The sequence below is a fragment of the Populus euphratica genome, unplaced genomic scaffold, assembly GCF_000495115.2.
Source record: "Populus euphratica unplaced genomic scaffold, PopEup_1.0 scaffold610.1, whole genome shotgun sequence".
NCBI classification, from domain to species: domain Eukaryota; kingdom Viridiplantae; phylum Streptophyta; class Magnoliopsida; order Malpighiales; family Salicaceae; genus Populus; species Populus euphratica.
Window position 1 is genome coordinate 101,650 of NW_011500482.1, and position 21,530 is coordinate 123,179.

At 34.1% G+C, this 21,530-nt stretch overlaps 1 protein-coding gene across 2 annotated transcripts; it reads left to right on the forward strand.

Moving 5' to 3' along the window:
* Positions 1–743: 743 nt before the first annotated feature.
* LOC105114954 (uncharacterized) lies at positions 744–19,817 on the forward strand. Of its 2 annotated transcripts, XM_011011693.1 has the most exons (31): positions 744–1,035; positions 1,122–1,215; positions 1,474–1,675; positions 1,928–2,069; positions 2,197–2,297; positions 3,249–3,312; positions 3,529–3,642; positions 5,184–5,404; positions 6,279–6,333; positions 6,434–6,517; positions 6,651–6,846; positions 6,961–7,087; positions 7,199–7,250; positions 7,339–7,383; positions 8,163–8,238; positions 8,378–8,451; positions 8,532–8,582; positions 8,872–9,029; positions 9,305–9,352; positions 9,860–9,917; positions 10,010–10,093; positions 11,608–11,863; positions 11,972–12,168; positions 12,527–12,591; positions 12,698–12,821; positions 15,137–15,318; positions 15,419–15,490; positions 15,576–15,736; positions 15,936–15,977; positions 16,937–17,145; positions 19,337–19,817. In XM_011011693.1, the coding sequence occupies exons 1-31, from the start codon at positions 862–864 to the stop codon at positions 19,430–19,432; spliced, it is 3,624 nt and encodes a 1,207-aa protein (XP_011009995.1). In that variant the 5' UTR covers positions 744–861; the 3' UTR covers positions 19,433–19,817. The 2 variants fall into 2 exon arrangements, with proteins under 2 accessions (XP_011009995.1, XP_011009996.1); XM_011011694.1 differs by lacking the exons at positions 744–1,035; positions 1,122–1,215 and having other exon boundaries at positions 1,599–1,675; positions 1,911–2,069.
* The last annotated feature ends 1,713 nt before the right edge of the window (positions 19,818–21,530 follow it).

Below are 21,530 nucleotides of genomic sequence, written 5' to 3' on the forward strand. Positions count from 1 at the left end.
TTCAAAAAAATATGTTTTTTCTAAGGAAAAAATTATTTCTTTAATGTAGGGTAAAAGTTTTTTTTAGTTTGAATACTTCAACTTAAAAATTTAACATATTATTTTTTTAAGTTGGATAAAGTTTTTTAAAAATATTATTTTAAATTTTATTATTTATAATATGTATAAGTTATATTTATATGAATTTTTTTAAAATTTTTTATATCAAATATTAAAACTTTAAATATATATTTTTAATTTTTTTAGATGTACTCAAAATGACCCATACAACTCAAAACTCGATTTTCTAACCGGTCCAATCCTAAACCGGGTTTAATAACTACATAAACTAGTTAAAAAATCAATTACAATGAGCTAGACTCTCTTAAATATTTAAGGCATATAACCACTTATTTTACAAGAATGGAATTAAAATTGTCCTAGAAACAAGTTTTTAACTAGGAAATTCTCAATTTGGACACTTTAATTATGCAATAAAGATATTGAATCTTTTATAAAGGCTCAATTAAAAAAAGAAAAAATCTTGCAGACGTGGATGACTTTTATATCTTTTAAGATAAAGAGATAAAGAGGTAGAGAAATAATAACTGTTACATATGTAATTATAATAATAATAATTTTTTAATATAGTATAATAAAATAATTAAAAAATATTAAAAAATATAAAATTTTTTAAAAATATTTTTTCACCGTGAAAACAAACTTAAGCAAATGTGTTTTAAAAAGACAAAGAGGTAAAGCTATAATAAAATTCAAATCGAGGGACTAATTTCTCTCCAAAGAAACAAAAAATGTCAATGGTTTTGTTTTCTTGATATAATGAAATAATCAGAAGCCAAGCGAAAATTGTGTTGAAGAAAGATGGGAAGGCTGTTCGAGTATTTCGTAGTGTGTGGTTTGGGTCCGGAGATCAGAACAGTGGATGGAAACAAAGGATATCATGGAATGCGAGTGTTTTATCAATCTTCTTTACTCGATCAATATCCTCCTGATAATCACTCTCTTTATCCTCCGCCTCCTCCTCAGCTCCCAATTGTATAATACGTCTTTCCTTTTTTTTTTTTTGTGTGGGGGTTTTTGTGGATCTGATAATTATATCTTTAATTTCTGGTAATCGGCAGTGTGTCCTTCCTGCTGGTGTGGAGTTTTACCCCTCGGGATTCGATGCTAATGATTCCTCTACATTTCCAAGAAGTTACCCCATTGTTTTGACCGGTACTTTTTTTTTTAATTACTGCAATTAGATTTTATTTCAGTTTCTGGGTAGAGATTTATTTTACCTTGTTATGGAAAATGAAAAGAATGATCTATTGAAGAAGGCTGAAGACGGCATGAAACTTTTGAAGCTAAGTAATGACAGAGCACTGGATATATAGTCCTTTTTTTTTAATTTAGAAAAGTTTAGCAGAGGGTGATGGATACTTTGTTTTTAGGATATATAGTCCTTTTCAATGTAATTTTTTTTTTGGGCAGAGGGTGATGGATCAAAAATTTATGTTAGTTGCATTGCCTTCCGGGATCCAGTTAGCGAGGATATTGCTGAAGCTTATCGCATTCCTGCAAACTCATTTGCTGACAAATGCATCTGCCTTGTTTCCCGCTCCCCTAGTTTTGGTGTTCTTAGAAATGCACTGGAAGAGTTATTTGCACTTTGCTTTTCCCCCGCTGGAAGTAGGTAAGATATCTTTTTGTTATGGAAGGTTCTCTGTTATATGGATAGAAAAGGGTGGAAATTGGGAATTTTTTTTATTTGTTTTGGTCGACATGCACACATGACCTCCGTATATTCTCATAACATGCATAAATAGTTATAAGAATGTAGGATTTTATGTTGTGGTTTTGACTGAGTTTACCAGTTCATTTAAAAATGGAATTCTATGGTATCGTTTCATTGCATTTAACGTTCTCAGCTCTCTAAAAATTTCAGCAAGCCATTATGGGAAGTTATATCTCACATGATCTCGAATGTCCCTTTGCCTACTCCTGGAAAGGATCGGGTCTTGTTTGCCATTGAGAACTGCCTACTTTCATTAGAAGCTCCACCAAAAGATGGACTCCCCCATGTTGATGTGTGACTTCCTATCCCTTTTGTTTTGTTGGCTTGATTCTGCCTTTGCTGATTGTATCATGCAGATTAGGGTTTACAAAAACTCACTTTACTACACAGTAAATGACTCTTATTTTTGCTGAATGCAGATATCATTTCAGCCATTGGTACAGTGTTTGGATGTGGACAACTTGCTCAAACTTTTTACTGCCGTGTTACTTGAAAGGAGAATTTTACTTCGTTCCAACAAGTATTTCTCTGAACCTTTGACAGCAAATAATTGTTTAAGAGAAGTAAAGAAATATAATTACCATTGATTTGATTCTCTTTACTACTCTCACTATGTTGAAAGTTTCCAGAAGTTGTGTAGGATATGCTTATTGAAACTTGTACATTGGGTTTATTGGCCTGTTTCAGCATCATCATTTGTTCAACTTTAGTTTTTTCCTGATTATGTTTTGATAACCGGTGAATTTGTTTCAACTTTGGCATGCTACTTTACATGAATGATGTAGTGCTCTCTCTCTGGAAAACATGGAGTCAATTTAGGCTATTGATAGGTGCTTAATATCTGTTTAATCCACACTAAATGGCAGAGATGCTATGGGTTTGTGAAATGACCAACAAGCCTCCATGGGTTTGTATTATATTAGAGGTGAGCTATATGGTTGGTTGATTATTATTTCAATTTAACTTGTTTTGTATACAATGGTTTACCACTATGAGGTGATGGCCTGAAAGAGAATTGTTGGGAATGTTAAGAGTAGTCTACATGGGTCCACATATCTTATGGATAATTGGTGTGGTTTCCATTTAGATGTATTTGTGAATTCCTTCAGTCAGTAGCTCCTGTTATTTGATACCCCTTCTTTTCCCATTTTTTTAATCCTCGTATTTGTATACATCAAAGAAAAAGTACATCAGCAATTTAGTAGATTCACTTTTGTAGTTTGCAAGTGGATTGCAATCATCATGATCTGAACATTCAAGTCAGCCGTCTTTCTGAAGATGTAAATCCTTTTCATACCTACCATGCTCTTTACAGGCTCTACTAAAATGTTGTCTGCAACCTTACCTAAGCAGCTGATTGTTATGTAATACTTACCTAGAAATCCGTGATTTGTATACCATCCAGCATTATTTCAAATAATGACTGCTATATCATTTGTGTTTTTAATTGTACTCTAATTTTCTGAGGCAGGTATTCACTTTTAACCATAGCATCAGAGGCCATATGTCATTTGATTTATCCCTTTAGGTGGCAGGTGAGTTTTAAATGAATTGGAAGTTCTTTGTTCTTTTATCAGACTAGAATAACACATTTAGATTTGCCTTCTTTTGCTGGCAACAGTTTTTATCTTGTGGTTGAAAATTGCAGTTAAAATGTTTTTTATTCACTGGATAAGCTGATAGTATATTCATGCCTTCAATGATTCTCTTATGGGCTCACTTCTAATTATTTCATGTTTGTTGTGCTGAAGCATGTCTACATTCCATTGCTATTTTTCAGTGGAGTAGACTATATTGATGCGCCAACACCATATATGATGGGTCTTCATTCATCTGTTGATACATCTAACCTTGCAATGGATGGTGTAAGTTTTTTTTTCCCTTAAACTTATCGTGGAGCTCACTTGTTTGCTTTTATAATTATATTTCTTGCTTGGTATTATTTATCATGCCTTGTTGTTGTTCGTTTATTTTATTTTTCTTTAGCATGGAATTTGGCAGCATTTTTTCTGCCAGCTCTTTTGGGTCAGGGACAGCTCAACTGAGTAGAATGCTCTGAAAATGCTATGGTGTGGTTTTTGGTTTTGCTTTCTAGAACGCATAGCATTAACTGGTCCAATTTTTTAATATTCTAGGAAATAGCTATAATATGTCCATTTCAATCAATAGAAATTGATGAGTTTTATTTTGCCATGATACTCCGGTGGCAGATTAAATGGTATTTGTGGACTTGTTATGCTTGTTTAGCCTCTATCCCATGCCTTTCCTTCTCTTTTTCGAAGGAAATAATATCCATGTTAATTTAGCATGGCAAGCCTTGATTTTTCTACGTAGAAGGATTGATCTTTCTGTTGGTTGCTAGTTAGTAGCTAGGAAAGAAGAGTGAGTGTGCTGTGAAGGAGCAAGGTGCACACAGTACAAAACAATATTTGATCCATTCATCATATGATGTGAATTGAAACTGACTCCTGACATGAATAGAACTATGATTGCCATAGAGTGCAAACTGTGGATGGATTCTCCTGGTATGCAGTGCAAACAGTGTATGGTTAGCATACACTGCATAGATAGAAGCTCAATAGCAGAGACTATTGTAAGGATCAAATCTGCAGAAAAACATGATGAGTGAGTTTCATATTACCAAAATATTTGTTGTTGTTGACCAAAGATGTATAATGACATGTCTGGTAGGGGTCACTTTTACAGTCTAGGATTAGAGTATATAACTTTTTTCGATTGGTAATGTAATTGTGGTGATTCCGTTATGTAATCTTACCTGATTCACATGTATGCTGGGAACTTACACTTCATGAGCTGTTAACTTAAACAACTATAGGAACATCTAAAGCTCATTCTTAGGAAACCGTTTCCCTTGCATCTTCATCTTGGGTTATCTGGTACTTCGGCTCTGAGCTCCTTGATCTCTTATTATTCCTTTTGATAGGTGTGCATTTTCTCTCTTCTATTAAGGTTCTGTGCAAATTTTGTCCAGTATAGTCATCATTTACAGGTGGTACTGGGAAAAATTTATATATATTAAGATATTTCTTATCACTATTACATGGTAGCAGATTGCTGCATGGTCTTTTAGCCCATGACATAACTGAATGGAGGAAGTAGAACTCTGTTGTCAATCCTAACTGGTAGTGGATTGAGGTTTAGTTTAGCTTCGAGTATTAATGAATAATCTTTCATTGCTTATATAGACTGTTATTCAATCAATAGTCATCTTCTTCCCTTTTAAGTTTTATGTGAGAATTTTATATTTAAGACTGAAATACTTTCAGCTTTATCACTAGATTAATCATTTGCAGCCACATGTATACTGTGCATGTATTTATGTAGTCCATGTCACTTTCTTGAGATTTGGTTTATGATATTCTGTCCCTTTTCTGTTGTGTTGCAGGTAGTCGTTGTGGACCTTGAGTATAACCGAATTAGCACCTCAGAGGAAATACCCCCTATTCCAGAGCCAGAATTAAGTTCTTTGCGGGGTGAGATACTGAAGCTATTGTACCCTAATGTCATGGGAATAGATCAGATGAAAGCTGGTTTGGTTAACTCATCTGAGCAATATTTAAAGGGCTGCAACAAGCCTTGGGGAGAAGATCATGACGTCCAACTTAGGTGATACTTGGATGCACCGTGAAATCTTTGAAGTACTCTTTGATTTCCTTGTTTAAATTAATTTCTTCACATAAATATTTCCTCAAAGATTCTTCTCACAATATTCTTCATGGAGATGCTGATAGGTTTTGTATTGTCTTCATAAAGACCTCTGCATTTCTGTTAGATTTCTGTAGTATTTATTATTTATAAGAGGAGATGGATGTTATGTGAAGTGCTTAATTGAAAATTGAAGAAGCATAAAGACGTGCAATTATTTTGGATATGCCAATCAAATGATGGTTATGCTTGTAGTCAGCAACTAAGTTCTTAGCTCGAATACTTGTTGGTTGTTATTGCACTGCTAAGCATGTGATTATAAATAATGTACAGCCTCCAGCTGTCTCCTCTTTTTTTATCATTTCCCCTGCTTGGTGGTAAAAGAGAAAATTCTACACTTTTCTGGTTATCCCATGAATTCTGGAACTTTTGAATTTCCGGAGATGTATGTTAAGGAGAAAGACCTTCCAAATGATGCTCTATCCTTACTTGTAGTTATATGTATATCCCATATAATGTTCCCATCTGATTATTATCTTATCAGATAGAATGTGTTACCTAGTTATTTCTATCTGATTATGATCTTATTAGATAAATGCTGTCCTTGTTATATGTTCTCTGTAACAATGTAGTATAACTTTGTATTTGTCCTGCTATTTCTGATGGTTAATCAGGTGATTACTGTTTGCTCCTTATACGAACTTGAAATAAATGCTTATGTTGTATTGTATTGGTGCTAAGTTTTCCACTATACAAAAAATGCAGGATTCTTACTTGATCTAAATTATTTTTAGTTATTTTCATTGTAATACTTAGATTTGTGCGTTCTATGCAGGTTAATATTCCTAAAGTTCTTTGCATCCATTTTAGGTGGATACCGGAATTTCCTTGTATGACGCTCTTTTCTTTTTTCTCATTGCATTTAATTAATTTGAAACTTTCCTACAGTGATCTCCTTCAAATTAATTTTATGAAGTTTATTTTTTCCAGGAAAACACCGTGACTCATGCCTTCAATGCCCAAGCATTTTTGAAGAAACGCTCTAGGTCAACCAACCAACCACCGGATCCCATGGTGATTTTATTTTCCACAATCCTTCACCAACTTGATATTTTGGGTGTTAGAAATCCCTTTTAATTTCTGTACCCATTTTTTCTATTGGTTGATTTGGTTCTCCTTGTACTAACTAGTTTTTTGTTATTTGTAGATAACACAGTTCTTAGATTCCCATGGTTTCTTGGATTATCTGGAGAGAGGTATTGATTCTGATGGAAACAATAATAATCTTCTTGAGAAGTTACAAGACACAATTGGAAGGGGTCAGAATCCTATTTCAATTCTTTCCACTTCAGTGGTAGAACCTGAGATTATAACCATATCAGATCCAGATGTAGGAATATTGGGTAAATTTGAGGTCTTAATTTTGCTGATTATGTATATTAATCTGTAAAACTGATACAAACATGTCTCAAATGATTTTCTAATGTTATAAACACCAATGCCCTTGTTTTTTTCAGGATCAGGTGCTAAATATACTTATGACAGGTTTCCTTCAAACATCAGGTCTGAAGAACAAGAGGAGAAGAGGAAACAAATTCTTGCAGCAGCAAGTGGAGCTTTTGAATACATTAAGCATGCTCCTAGGTATCTTTGTGTTTTGCATCCATGGTTTTCTACATGGCTTTATTCTAATTTTCGTTGTCTTAGCTTGATTCCTAATTGCTCAATTCCTAATTTCTCTTGTACCCTTACCAGTTCGCCATCTGTGCAAGTGGGCAAGGATTCTCTTAGTCCCATGGAAAGGGCTGTAAGTTCTTTATTCCATGATTGGTGCAACAGTGGTTCTGTCTTAGAAATTGGAAAATATCTGAATGATGAACATATATGTTTCGCAGGCAGAAAGGGAGCTTATGGTTTTGGATATTAAAGTTAAGCTGCAGGTGAAACTACTTTTCCTTCTAGAATGCTAATGAGTTATCTGGGTATTTCTAGTATTTTACACATTTAGCAGTGCCTGTTATTATGTTGCTGGATTTGATGTTAATGCTGATATTTTTAGAGACTTGTTCTTTCTTGGAGATTCTTATATTTCAAACCATGTATCATGCTATAGTCATAAAATGTAATAACCTTTATTAAATAGATTTAACCTGTAAGCATTCCATTCTTAGATTCAGGGAGAAGGTTTTGTTCCTAACTAGAGTTTCCCTTCTCATTCTTGGTTGGACAAATATAATCAAACAGAATACCAAGATAGCTCTAGGTGCCATTCTATCATATCAGCCTCTTGAATGCTTGTTTATAATGGTGACAAACTTCACCTGCGGAAATTTCTTTTTCATGGTCTTTATTTTGCTTCTGTATTCATGGGTTTGGGATGGGTGTTGTTACTGCTGTATTCTCTGGATGCAAGACAAAGGTCTTACATGTAATTTAACGTGTTATGCAATTGATTAAGTTCATAGAGGCTAGGAATTATTATTTAACTTTTCGAAGATGCAACTTTCATTTGTGCAATATTAATATTACCTTCAGAATATGCAACAAAAGGTAATATTTAGGTGTGAATCTTTTTCTATTTCTGTGCTTCTGTGATGTAGGAAACAAAATGTAATTTTTTCTTTTTAAGAATTTCAAGTTGATTAAAATTGCTCATATTGCTATGGTCTTCTTTCCATAATTACATATAGTTTGAAGTATTATTTTTACTTCTATGCAGGGATTGTGGCTTCGTCTTCTTAAACTGGGAGCTACTGATGACCCACTTTCATCATTTGAATATGGCACTATCCTTGGTATGATTCTACAAGAAGATAAGCCTCTCACTGAAACTTTTAGACGGCTATTTTGTGCCTTTCAATTCTCAATTTCATTTGCTTTATAGTTTTGAAGAATACTGCTAACCATTAGGCATTTTGTTTACTGACTTTGCAGCATTGATTGAGTCTGACGCGGAGGGGATTGGTGGTAGTGGGTTTGTTGAATGTATAAGGGAGCATATACACTCAGTACGTAGGAGGGCATGAACTGATTGAATTTTTTCTGTGTTCACGATTAAGCTAACTTTTGGCTACATACATTATTGCAGGGATGGCATTGTCAATTGACTGATGAACAGTTTATTGCAGTGAAAGAACTGGTATGTAGAAGCTACAACAAGGCTTTCTTTTGCATGAAATAATTCCTATTTGTTGAAATGCTTAGTATATACCTCTGGATTACATTGCAAATTTTTCATTGAATCTGAATTTAACTATGATTTTTGAAATGTATTTGATGATTTAGCTTTTCTTTGTTGGATACCACTTACAACTAAATTGTTGCCTCAGAATCTTAGTTTTTTCTATCCACCCCGGTGGCCCCTTTTACTGTACGACCTTATGTGTTGACTTATCTAATTCCCCTAAATTTTATTTGTGTAAATTCAGCTTAAAACAGCAATTAGTCGTGCCACATCCCGGAATGATGTGTCAACCATTAGAGACGCCCTTGAAGTATCTGCTGAGATGTATAAAAGAGATGCTAATAATGTTTCTGACTTTGTCCAGCGTCATCTTATTTCTCTGTCTATATGGGAGGAGCTACGGTATGCATATAGTAATTTTCTACTGAATTTCATTTATTTCTCATTAACTTTAATTTTTCAGCCTCTTGTAACTGGCATCAGCATTGCTTTAAACAAGAATTTGTTTTCATTTATCTTTCCCAGAGTCTATTTTGATCTTATCATAATGCCCTACTTTAGTTATTTTGCCTTTAGAGCTTCTTTTGTAATCCTTTTGTGGCATTTCTGTATTGAATTATTAATCTTTGCGAAGAAAAAAATGGAAATTTTAGATGGTCTGATCAATTATCTTGCAGGTTCTGGGAGGTGTTCTTTGAGTATCTAATGGAGCATTCTTCACGCAAGTAAGGCTGCAATTCTGAACTATCTGTAATGTTTAAATCTTAATAGATTCTCATTATTTAACTATTTGCTGCCAAGTTTTTGTTGGTATTATAATTAAAATCCTTCAAATTTGGTTTTTGTCAATAATGCAGCTTCTGCCAGTGGTAAAGTTAATGTTCTGTCTTTTGAGTAATTGATAACAATAACATGCAGAAGTTAACAAGCATAATCCCTTGAGTTATCTGTTGGTTTTGTGAAAAAGCCATGTTAAATTCCAAACAGCATTTATAGATAAAACCATTTTGCATGTTTATATCTGCCATCTGCTCCATCTGCACTCATATAAAGAGAAAAATGGGAATGCAAAACATACAGCTGCTGAGTGCTAGGAGATAGGATGCATGAAATTTAACCCTTCTTTCTGTTCTTTCCCTTCTTTCCTTGACGAAGGATTGTAACCAATTTTATCTTTTAGATATGGCCATAACAAGCTTCTGAGGTGTTATGCTCTTTTAATTTTACTGCAGGTCAGCCAATTATGCAGCTTTAGTGACAACACAGTTAATTCTGGTGGCTTTACACATGGTGGTCTTCTTTGTCTTTACTTTTTTACTGTCACATCTTTTTCCCTCCTGCAGACATCACCTGTTCTGATCATGTTTCATGTCATTGTGAAGGCTGGATTGGGACTTCTTGATACTGATGCTTGGCACATGATTGAAACAATAGCAGAGAAGAACAATATTGGATACAAACAGTTTGTAAGTTAACTCCTGTTTATATACTGCTTAACCAAGGTTTAATTAAGATCCATGGTATTTGCATTGGAACGTCCATTGTGACTGGACCTTTACATGTTTAAGCACAATATACTATTTGATTCAATAATGCCTTTTGGTTCTGATTTACTTAAATGTTCTTGCAACTGAACAACAAATGAATGTGTGACGTGCCATAGCCTAAAGAAAAAACAGAACAGTTTCCAGAAAGGAGTGGGTGTTAAATAAACTATTTGGAACATAAGGATTCTGGAATAAAATGAATTTAGGTTTACTTGAAAGAAAAAAATATGAATCAAGTATGTTCCATCCTAATAATTCAACCTGTAGTTCTTCTAGAGAGAGAGAGAGAGAGAGAGAGATGTCACATTAACCATGGTGTCCAAAGTAAATGGAAAGAATTGTCAATGCTTCCCAACTCTTAATAGAGGATTTGATAGCCAAGTAAGGCTGGTAGGGTTTCTCATTTTTCTCTGTTTTCCTAGTTGTATTTAGTAGAGTCAGATATCTAGAAAACATGAACAGAGATAACCACTATTTTAGTAGCTGTCTTTTTCGAAACCTCAATTTGAGTTATCTTACATCATTTTTTTTCATTTGAGCTGTACATTGAAATAAAAAAATTAATTCACAAATACCCCTGTATTTAAACTATTTCAACACCTGTTATCAAAAGGGTATTTCTGGAAGTCAAATACTTCTTAGCAGGCCTTATGTTGGTTTCCTTGTAAGTGGAATGGTTCTTTGCATTCCAAATGGGGAAAAAAAAGTGCTATCTTTGTTTATTGCTTTAGTGCATTCATTAAACAATGTGAAGTTAGGAATCTGTAAAAGCATATCAATAGATTTGGAGGACACTTCAATCATGATTGTTTGGTATGTTCAACTTTTACGGGCAAGATGATCCTGATCACCCATGCTCTATACTTGTGTGGAAAGTGATAGCAGAACTCGTTCATTTACGTTAGAAATGAAAGTTGAGCATTTCATGCATTTTGTGATAGAACTTGTACATAATTACTATTTCATGATTGCTTAACCTTTTTGGAATATTTTGAATGCTCATAGTCAAGTTTAATATTCTTGACATCATAAATTCATATATTTGCACAGAGACTTGTGTCTTTATATCTAGATATTTGGGGATTGTTATCTGAAACTCTGTACCATGCCAAATGATAATTCTTATGTTCAATTGTCCATCTTCCATAATTACTATCCATTTTGGAGTTGCTCAATCCTTAGAGACTCGCACTAAATGAGATAATTAAGTATATCTGCATAAAAGAAATCTTTTCTTTTCTTGTCTCTTTCCATTTCAAAATTCTTTGACTAGTCACCATTTTTCTCATGAAATACAGTGATTTGGGGATGATTTAAATTTGCCTGATTCTTAGTTATGTTATTGATATCTCATTCCACCTTTCAGTTTTGACTATTTTCTTGCATCTTTTATGGTTTCATGCTACTGAAACTTGCTTCGTTTTTTGGTTCAGATAAAACTGAGAGGATTCTTGTCACATATCCAGCAAATTCGGATCAGTTACTGGGGAATATCTTCTTTAAAGGCCCAATCAATATTGTGTCATGGATTGTCATCCCCACACCCAAAAGATTCTATGGATGAGAATCAGCAACCTGCAGAAGCTTCTGTTATTGGCAGGAGCTGGGTCCAAAGCATGTTTAGCAGAGATTCATCCAGAGCAAACTCTTTTGGTCAAGTTCGTAAAGGGTCTTCCAATGGCACTTCAGGTTTGCCTTTTCATAGCAATGGTCACTTGTACTACCATAATTAGTCCACCATTTATTTATTTTCTTCTGTGATTACAACACTGCTCTTTAAAATTTTTATTTGAGCAGTAAATGAAAATGGAACCCCAAGAAAACAAGATTTGTCTGCTGCTGGGCAGAAGAAACTTCAAACCAATGTTCGCATACTTAGAGGCCATAGTGGTGCCGTTACTGCCTTACATTGTGTTACCAGAAGAGAGGTCTGGGATCTAGTTGGTGACCGTGAAGATGCTGGTTTCTTTATCAGTGGAAGCACAGACAGCATGGTAATTTAGCATAACAGATTAATTTCATTTGATGTATAATTATTTTTACATAAGTCATGCCTGGAAGTTAACCACAGAACCATGCTTTCTGATGCACTCTTCACTTTATGGCTTCAAGCTTCTCTTCTTTGCTCTAAATAGAGAAAATCAAGGCAGAACCTTTCAAACTTCTATGCCACCTTGATTCTGAGACAATCATGCCTTATATTTGATTTGTTAAATTGTCAATCCTGTAATCCAGCATGCGTGTTTTCCCTGTTGACCATAGTCTTTGTGTGGGTTAATTGATGGATGCAACTATGAAACCTTAACAACACTTGTATCATGTGACATTTATTTCGTGTGAATGGTCATGCAGGTTAAAATCTGGGATCCTAGCATTCGTGGTTCTGAACTCCGTGCAACTTTGAAAGGGCATACCAGGTGTCTTTACATGTTTTTATGTACTCATGATGATTTATGTGGGTCAATATGTGCTCATGACCATGCTTCTATAGTGGTTGCTGACCTTAAAATTTATTAACTGCAGAACTGTTCGTGCTATAAGTTCTGATCGAGGAAAAGTGGTGTCAGGATCTGATGATCAGTCTGTTATTGTATGGGATAAGAAAACATCGCAGCTTCTTGAAGAGCTGAAGGGTCATGATGCCCAGGTTTGCCTTTGCAGGGCATCTATTCTAGGTTAATTAGATTGGGAATAGAACTAGAAAGGTTTAGCAGAGTTTCATGCATTATTAATCTAATATTTTGATTTGAGAAATTGGCCTCAGTCTAGCATTCCCCGCCCCATGAAAGGTTCTTGCAGTTGTGTGCATCATGCTTGGATTAAGATATCAGTATTGAAAAAATGTCGCGGTGTATAGCATAGATAGAGGCTAGGGTTCTCAAGCCCTAAGTTTAAAGACTGCTGTAGAGCAATTTAAAGAAAACTCTTTAGTATTTAATTAAAAGCCTGAATAATCTGAATCCGAATCTCAAGATAAGCTAGACATCTTTATTTATATTATTTCTGGATCTAAAATTCTTATAGGAAAGGATTTCTAGGTAAAATTAAAATCTTTATGGGAAATGATTCCTAATTAAGACTTACCTAACAAATAGAATCCATCTATATTAAAATACTAATTAATTTAATTTTTTTAAGTTAAATAGTAAAAAGAATTCATATAAAACAAGGTAAATGAATACAATCTCGCACAATAACTTCTTGACTTGATTTGAAGGCGTTCCCGATCTTTGATCGTTATGATACTTTTACCCAATAGAAAATATGGAGCTCTATCTAATGGTCAGATTAAAATTTATGTTTAATTTACCAAACTATGTCTTCAACTCTTTTTAAACATCTCAAAACCGACAAACCTTAATTATTAATGAATTAATGCAATAAACATAATTAGGCCAAAATTATTGAAGAAAGTCCTCACAACCCCTTTACTTTTGAAAGACTAGCCTTCAAATTAACTTGTAGAAATTCAACCTTTCCACATGAACAAATACTTTGAATATAGCATTGTAGCCAACATATTTATGAAATAGTATGTCTTTGACAGGTGAACTTCAAAATGTAATTTATGGGGTGTGCATGCTAAAGAAAAATCCATATTTAATGCTATGCTTTTTGTTCATATGAAGTCCACTTGTAATTCTTTCACACATTCTTTTACTTCAAACTTAACCTCATTATCATCTATGACTTCTAATATCTCAATCTTTGAACGTAAAAAAACTTCCAGATAGTCTTTCATTTTATCTTTAGGAGAACTTTAAAAAATTACCATGTCCTCCATATCCTTGTTTGTAAGATCTTCATGCATGATTGAAAGATCATCATTTGCCACCATTTTCTCCACTTTAAGGTCAAAAGACTTAAATTGTTTGTTAGCACCCTTTTTGGTCAAGTTGTCTTCAATATGATTAGATAACTTTGAAATTGTTTGTCACCCATTAGCCGAGTTAGACCTGCTATGACTTGCTCCAAATGATCCATTCTCTGTTCTTAAAAACAATTTAATTTCTACTCCTGAGCCTTCACAGTGCCTCAAAGAGCCACCATTCCTACATGACGGACTATCTCCGTCCATCAAAGGGTTCTCCAGCCTACTCTGATACCAATTGACATGGCGTATAACATGGATAGAAGTTAGGGTTCTCCAGCGCGAAGTTTACAGACTTGAGCTATAAAAAAATTTATAAAAAACTCTAATATTTTATTGAAAGTCTGAATAATTTCAAAATGAATCTTAAAATAAACTAGATATCCTTATTTATACTAGTTCTAGACCTAAAATCCTTATACAAAAGAATTCCTAATTAAAATTAACTAATAGAATCCATCTAACGTTAGGATTTCTAACTAGTAAAATATTATTTAAATTAAAAGTCCCAGGCTAAATTGAAAAAAGAACCCCAAATACAATAAGGTAAATAAAGACAATCTTGCACAATAACTTCCAAGTCTTATTTGAAGGTTTTCCCAATATCCAATCATGACGATACTTTAATCCAATAGGAAATAGGGCCTTTAGAATCTTCTATCAACTCAATTCAATGGTTAGATTAAAAGTTATGATTAATTTATCAAACTGCCTTTTGGACTCTTCTTAAACTTCTCAAAATCTAAAAACCTTAACCATTAATGAAATAATGCAATAAACATCATTAGGCCAACAATATTAAAGAAAGTTCCCCACATCAAAAAATTTGTGTTTCGTTTCATTTGTACTTGTTATGCTACTTTCTTTACTTAATTAAACAATGATTTTCTTATTATTGCTTTTCTGGAGAACATGTATAATACTATGCTTTCTCTTGCATACTGCAAGTTTGCAACATGAACAAAAGTTCTTGTTTAAGCAACTTTTCTTTGCTAATTACATAAGTTATTCACACATCACTAAGGTGGCGAGTGAAAACATATGGAAAAGATATTTGAATTTGAAAATAATCCTTCTATTTATTCTTGTAGGTTAGCTCTGTCCGTATGCTGTCTGGTGAACGTGTCCTTACTGCTGCACATGATGGAACTGTTAAGATGTGGGATGTTCGAACTGATACATGTGTGGCAACAGTTGGCCGTTGCTCTAGTGCAGTCCTATGCATGGAGTATGATGATTCCACTGGAATTCTTGCTGCTGCTGGTAGAGATGCGTATGTACTTTGAACTTACAAATGCTACAGCATGTTTTTTTGAATCTTTATCCTGTTACTGACTACTGAAAACCAACCTGCTTAACACTTGCATTACTAGGGTTGCAAACATATGGGATATCCGTGCTGGTAGGCAGATGCACAAGCTTTTAGGGCACACAAAATGGATTCGGTGAGCTGAGCAGAGTATTTTTCTTCTGTTTATAATAACTGTTAATTATAGTTGTGAAGGGGCTATTTGTCTGTCCATCATGTAGGTCAATTAGAATGGTTGGGGACACACTGATTACTGGTAGTGATGATTGGACTGCAAGAGTGTGGTCCGTTTCACGTGGAACATGTGATGCTGTTCTAGCCTGCCATGCTGGTCCAATATTATGCGTTGAATATTCCATGTCAGACAGAGGAATAATAACAGGTAAATAATATCTTTTACTTTCTTTTTTTTTGTTCAGATTCAATTGCATTTACCTTGTGCTCCTATGGTATTTTATCATTTCTTTGAAGGGCTACATGACATCTTAATCGCATGAATGTTAAAGATTCATACTGAAATATGCTTCAAGTGCCAACATGAACTGCTAAAGATACGTACTGACTTGAGATATCCTTTTCAGGTTCAACTGATGGACTTCTCCGGTTTTGGGAAAATGAGGAGGGTAAGAGCAGCAATATTTTCTTGCCAAGTTGAACTTCCTATCCTTTTATTTTTGTTTTTTCAGCTGTTCTATGTTTGGCACTGTTAAGATGTAATGTTTCCAACTTGAGAGTCATCTACTTGCATCAGATGATATTATATCATGGAGTTGTCAATACATGGGCCAATAACATCTCTCTGTTTCATTTAATTTAGGAAGTAATGCAGTGTTTGCCCACAAAATACCAGCGTCGTGTGGCAGAATTTTTAAGGAACACATGTATTTTAATGGATGTAATTGTTGTTATACTATACTTACGAAGCTCTACCAGCTAATAAGCACTTAATGTTTCATTCATGTTTATTGTTGCATATTGCAAACTACCATTTTGACTTTCTCTTGTTCTAATTTTCTCTTTTTATTTTTCTATCCTCTTCTATTTGGCATTGACATGTTGTAAGTACAAGGATGGCATTTACTTGATCCTTAATCTAAGAGGATTTTTCTCCATTTCTATTTGTTTTATTTTTTTACATATGCTATGTATGTGAATGTCTTTTATGTACTTACATTGAGAGGTCAATTAAAATAATTTGATATCAGTGCAGTCCATATCAATGGTAAAAACATAATGCTTACCCACGTTTGGTTTGTGAATTTTTTTATGGAATTGCAACATATTTTGCCTGTAGTCTTGGTAATGGTTGAAACCAAACAACAAAAAAAGCCTTTTGACCTTTCGTCCTTTAAAATTTAACAGTTTCTTTACTTTGTACAAGTGTATCATTTCTGCATGGCCTGCTTTCAGTGTCTTGCATGATATGTCATATGGCACAAGAAAAAAGTTTGTATTTTCATTTTTCCAATTAAATTTCTCACGTCCCTCCTCTCCATTTACAAATCATTTTTCTGATTAAAATTTTCTAGTCTGTCCTTTCCTTTGAGCACCACTGATATCATTTTTAACATAATGTGTGCAGGAGGCATAAGATGCGTTAAGAATGTTACCATTCATTCAGCTCCTATATTATCCATCAATGCTGGGGAACACTGGTTGGGAATTGGCGCAGCTGACAATTCTATGTCTCTCTTTCACCGGCCTCAAGATAGACTTGGCGGCTTCTCTAGCACAGGATCAAAAATGGCTGGGTGGCAACTTTACAGAACACCACAAAGGACAGTTGCTATGGTATGAATTTTGGTTGTTTTATATAACTGTTCTATGTTCCTAGTTACTACTGCTATTTCTGCTACTCGTGTCTGTTCACTGGGTACTTTGGACCTTGTGTAACACAGTAAGAATTTCCCTCTCTCATCCCATAAACCCTCTCAACCCCATTCAAATCTAATATGTCCTCTGGGGTGCCTCCCTCCTCTCTCTTTTAACCTTACAAACTCATCCAGTGCCACTCAAAATTTGCTTAGATATGTTGAGAAGGTTTAAACAATCTCTCCTGCTGTTTGGTTTGCATCTTCATTCTAGTTTTAAGGAAAATGTAAAATAAGTAAATGTTAAGTGTGGAGTGTTAAATGTTGAGTTCAAGGTGATTTAGTGCATTGAATACATTTTGAATCCAAACTCGCTATAATATGGGATTGAGTATTAGGTTGTTCTGGCAGTGTTGAAAGTTGGAGATTAATTGTTAAGGATGAGTGGTGTAAAAAAGTGGTTGAAGGGTTTAGTGTAAAAGGATGTTGTGGTAGGGGTGTAAAAATTGTGTAATGGTAGGGCCTAACAATTTTTTAAATTTAAATTGAAACCATATATAATTTAAAAATAAAAACTAATGTACTATTGTGGGACCCAGGAAAATAGAAGGAAAGTAAAAGATGGATTTGAGAAATAAAACAACATTGCACAAACTCCACAATCACACGCCACACAAACCCACCATCATTTCCTTCCCCACCCCAGCTAGGTAAACACCCAAACTCTTGTTTTTAGAAGGGCCTTTATGGTAGTGTGATGAGATGTGGTTGAAATTGTGCTTTGCCGTGACCATAGTTTTGAAAGTGTTTGGATAATCAACTCACACCACAATTTTGCATTGGTCACAAAACTCTTTAACTCTCAGTTATGAGAAAGCTATAATTTGTAGCTTTTTTAAAATCTACATTTTAAAATCGCTATTGCAAAAGCTACCACAATCCCAAACACACTCTTTTGAGTCAGGCCCCATAACTTTTACCTTCATCTTAAAAAATGCTCCAAAGAAGGATAAAGGGATTAAATGTTAGCCCCACAACACTTAACCCTCCTTAGCCTCAATCCATAGGTAACTTCAGAGATTAGTTTTTGTCCTCCAAAGTTTGAAAATGGGAGGGCATTGCTGGTAAATTTATCTCAGGGTCAATGATTAATTCAGTTATTAAAGTTCTCCATGTCTCAACTGACATGTTAACGTCTGTTCACCCATTCCTTCTTTTTTTTTGTGGTGGATCTCATTTTATCTGACCAATTGTTTAGGTGATCTTGTTTTTATGCTCAGATGGAATTGAATCCTCGACAATGTAGAGCCTCCTTCCTACTCAGCTGTTGTCTGTTTTCATCTAACATTCCTAGATAATGATCTTGCAAGGGAATTGAATGTTCTATTCCATCTATAAATCTTTCTTAATTCAGCTTTCCCTTGGTATCGAAGTTTCTATCTCCTGATCAGCCATTAGAAGATATTGTGGTTACTTGATAGTTGATACCTCCTAGTTTTTTTTTTTTTTACTGCTTGTTAAGCCAGCAAGTTCTTTGTCTGGTAGGTGTAATCTAGCAATCATTGGCCTTCCCATTTTATCTCATTTGGTCTTGTCTGATGTCATACGCCCCTATTGATAAATGATCTGTCACAACTCCAGAAAGCAGATGTGCTGTTCTGATTGTTTGTTCTGGCATCCTATGTGTTTAATTTCTCTCCAGAACTGACTACTCAACCAGAAACACTAGCAGTTGATTATTTTGCTTATTAGGTATGTAACTAATACTATTAGTAGACTAGTTTGATTCTTAAATAGGACCATTTGATGTAAGCTTAAGTCCAGTTAAAGTGCTCTGTCAGTGTCTTACTTCCAGTCGAACCTTTAACTAAATAAGCAAATGGGAGCCTTCCATTTAGTGGAATCACATCTGCAATAACAATTGGTTGCAGCCTGCAGTTTGAGGGCATTTTAAGGCTGCAGTTCACATGGTTACTCTACATGTTTTGATATTTGCTTCATATGCAACCTTGTCTCTCCTTTGATGCATATGTCTTAAATATTGATCGATGTTGAACCTGATATATTCAGAGGCATTTGTTTCTGCTGTCCCTTGGAAACAATAATATTGCAGAGGAAAACATGGATCATTGTTTTACGTGTTTCACCTCTTTTCTGTTTGTGGCATTCAGGTTAGATGTGTGGCTTCTGATCTCGAAAGGAAAAGGATATGCAGTGGTGGTCGTAATGGAGTTCTTAGGTTATGGGAGGCGACCATCAATATATAATTTGTATCACATCTTTAATCAGAGTTTTAATTGTCAAAGGTTGCGGTGAGAAGTTCTTGCATGTTGATGGCGGCGCTATCCAATCTGAGATCAACCTTGGAGCGTGTAAATTGTCTGAAGCGTTGGAGATGAACCCCCAAATTTTGCATGGGGGCTAATTTTTGCTGTCTTTATTGTATCTTAATAAACAATCACATATCTCGGTTTTCTTTCTCGGCTTTCTTTCTACGGATATCAGCTTTGTACAAAATATGAGTTGGGCATTTTGAGCTATTCGCCGATGATCAAAACGCGATGAAGTTTGCTAGGCTAGACCTCTACGACTTGTATTGGACGGTTGGTTTAATACTATGTTTTCAATGTATTTGTTTTCTTGTTGACGTGATCCTTCTGCTTTCCTTTGCCTAATCTCTCTCCCCCACTTCGCTACCGTTGTAAGGAAAAAATGGTTTCATTTTCCTTTAGAAGCAGTATTCCGATGAAGGATCTTATGGCTGCCTATTCGTTCATCATTCTTCTGTGTGATGAAGGAAACAGAAGTGATCATATTTATTCATTAATTCAACCCCATTAAAATGCCCATCTCTGTTTGCCATTCAAGCGCCCCATCGTTCCTTCAAAATCTTTGGTTCGTTGTCATAATTAGATTTGGGGTGATGATGGGTTTTCTGCCTACGGCTTCATCCGATATTTTTATAGTATTTATTGAATTGCATATTCGAGCAGAGATTCTCAGCTTAAATGCTTAAATTAGCGATGACAATTACAATTAGTATTGCTGATTGAGTTTCTTTATATTTATATTTTTTCTATTAATTTATAATAAAGTTTTTTAGATATTTATACCCAAAGATATTGGGATTCTAGTAGCTATATTGGTATTCACCATCTAACTTATTTATTATTCAACATAAAATAATATAAATTGAGTTAATTATAGATCAAGTTTCAGATGGGTTTTATAATATCCATAGATTATATATTATTTATTAGATAGAGTGAATATTGAAATAAAATACATGCATTCAAGCAGGTTGAGCTGATATCTATTTATTTGAATTAGGTAATTATTCCCATCTAAGATTCTACTGATATTATCGATTGTGTATTTGAGTTTTTCATATGAGGGGATACTAATAGCACACCTTGAGCATATAAAAATGCTATTACATTACAACCCTAAAAAACTCTCATCATATCACACAGGATGATAAAATATGTTATCATTAAATGTGTTAATACTTGAGCTAATATATTAGTAGCTAGTAGCTAATTGGTTCAATAGTTAAGCTAGCTCGGGTATGTATAGATTAGAATCATGTCATGACTAGGGGTTAGGTTCAAACTCTGACATTCATAGAGGTATTAACGCAAACCCTAAAAGAATTTTAATTGAATTTGCAAAACTAAGATTTACCCAATTCAGGCTTAAAATTAATAATTAAACATGAAATAATAGATGACCTACCTTAAGATACAAAGATTATAATAACCACCTTCACACAATATCTATACCTAGAGACGAGCACAAGAAGAGTTTTGAAGTGAGAAGAGTATAGTACATCAATATATATATAAAAAAGAAGCTAGTACTCTAAGATATAACAATACATCTTTTATAAAAAGATTTAAGAGATTTCTCATCAGTAATTCATATGGATTACCATTAGAAGTTGAATAATTACATAGCTTGTGGTTTGCGACAATTCAATCTTAAAACATACATTCAAAGCTGAAAAGAAATTTAGATCTCTAAGTATTATTCGCATAAATCCTAAATAACTCTAGATTTGTTTAACGAGATCCTTGAAAAAAATAATTGAATTTATAGTTTTCACTACTTGTGTGTTTTAAGAAACCCAATAATTTTATCTTATGACTAGACATCAAATTCTAAATAGAAATGTTTATAAGTGTCAATACTTAACCCAATGAGCATGTCCAAAATATAATTAATTAAATTCATATTCTTCATATTCATATTCAATTTATGAATGAGTTCATGAAAACAAAATCATATTCAAAAAACTTTTACAATTATACACATAATCTCAAAAACAATTTAACACTATTTACAAATCATTTATTTTACTTGACC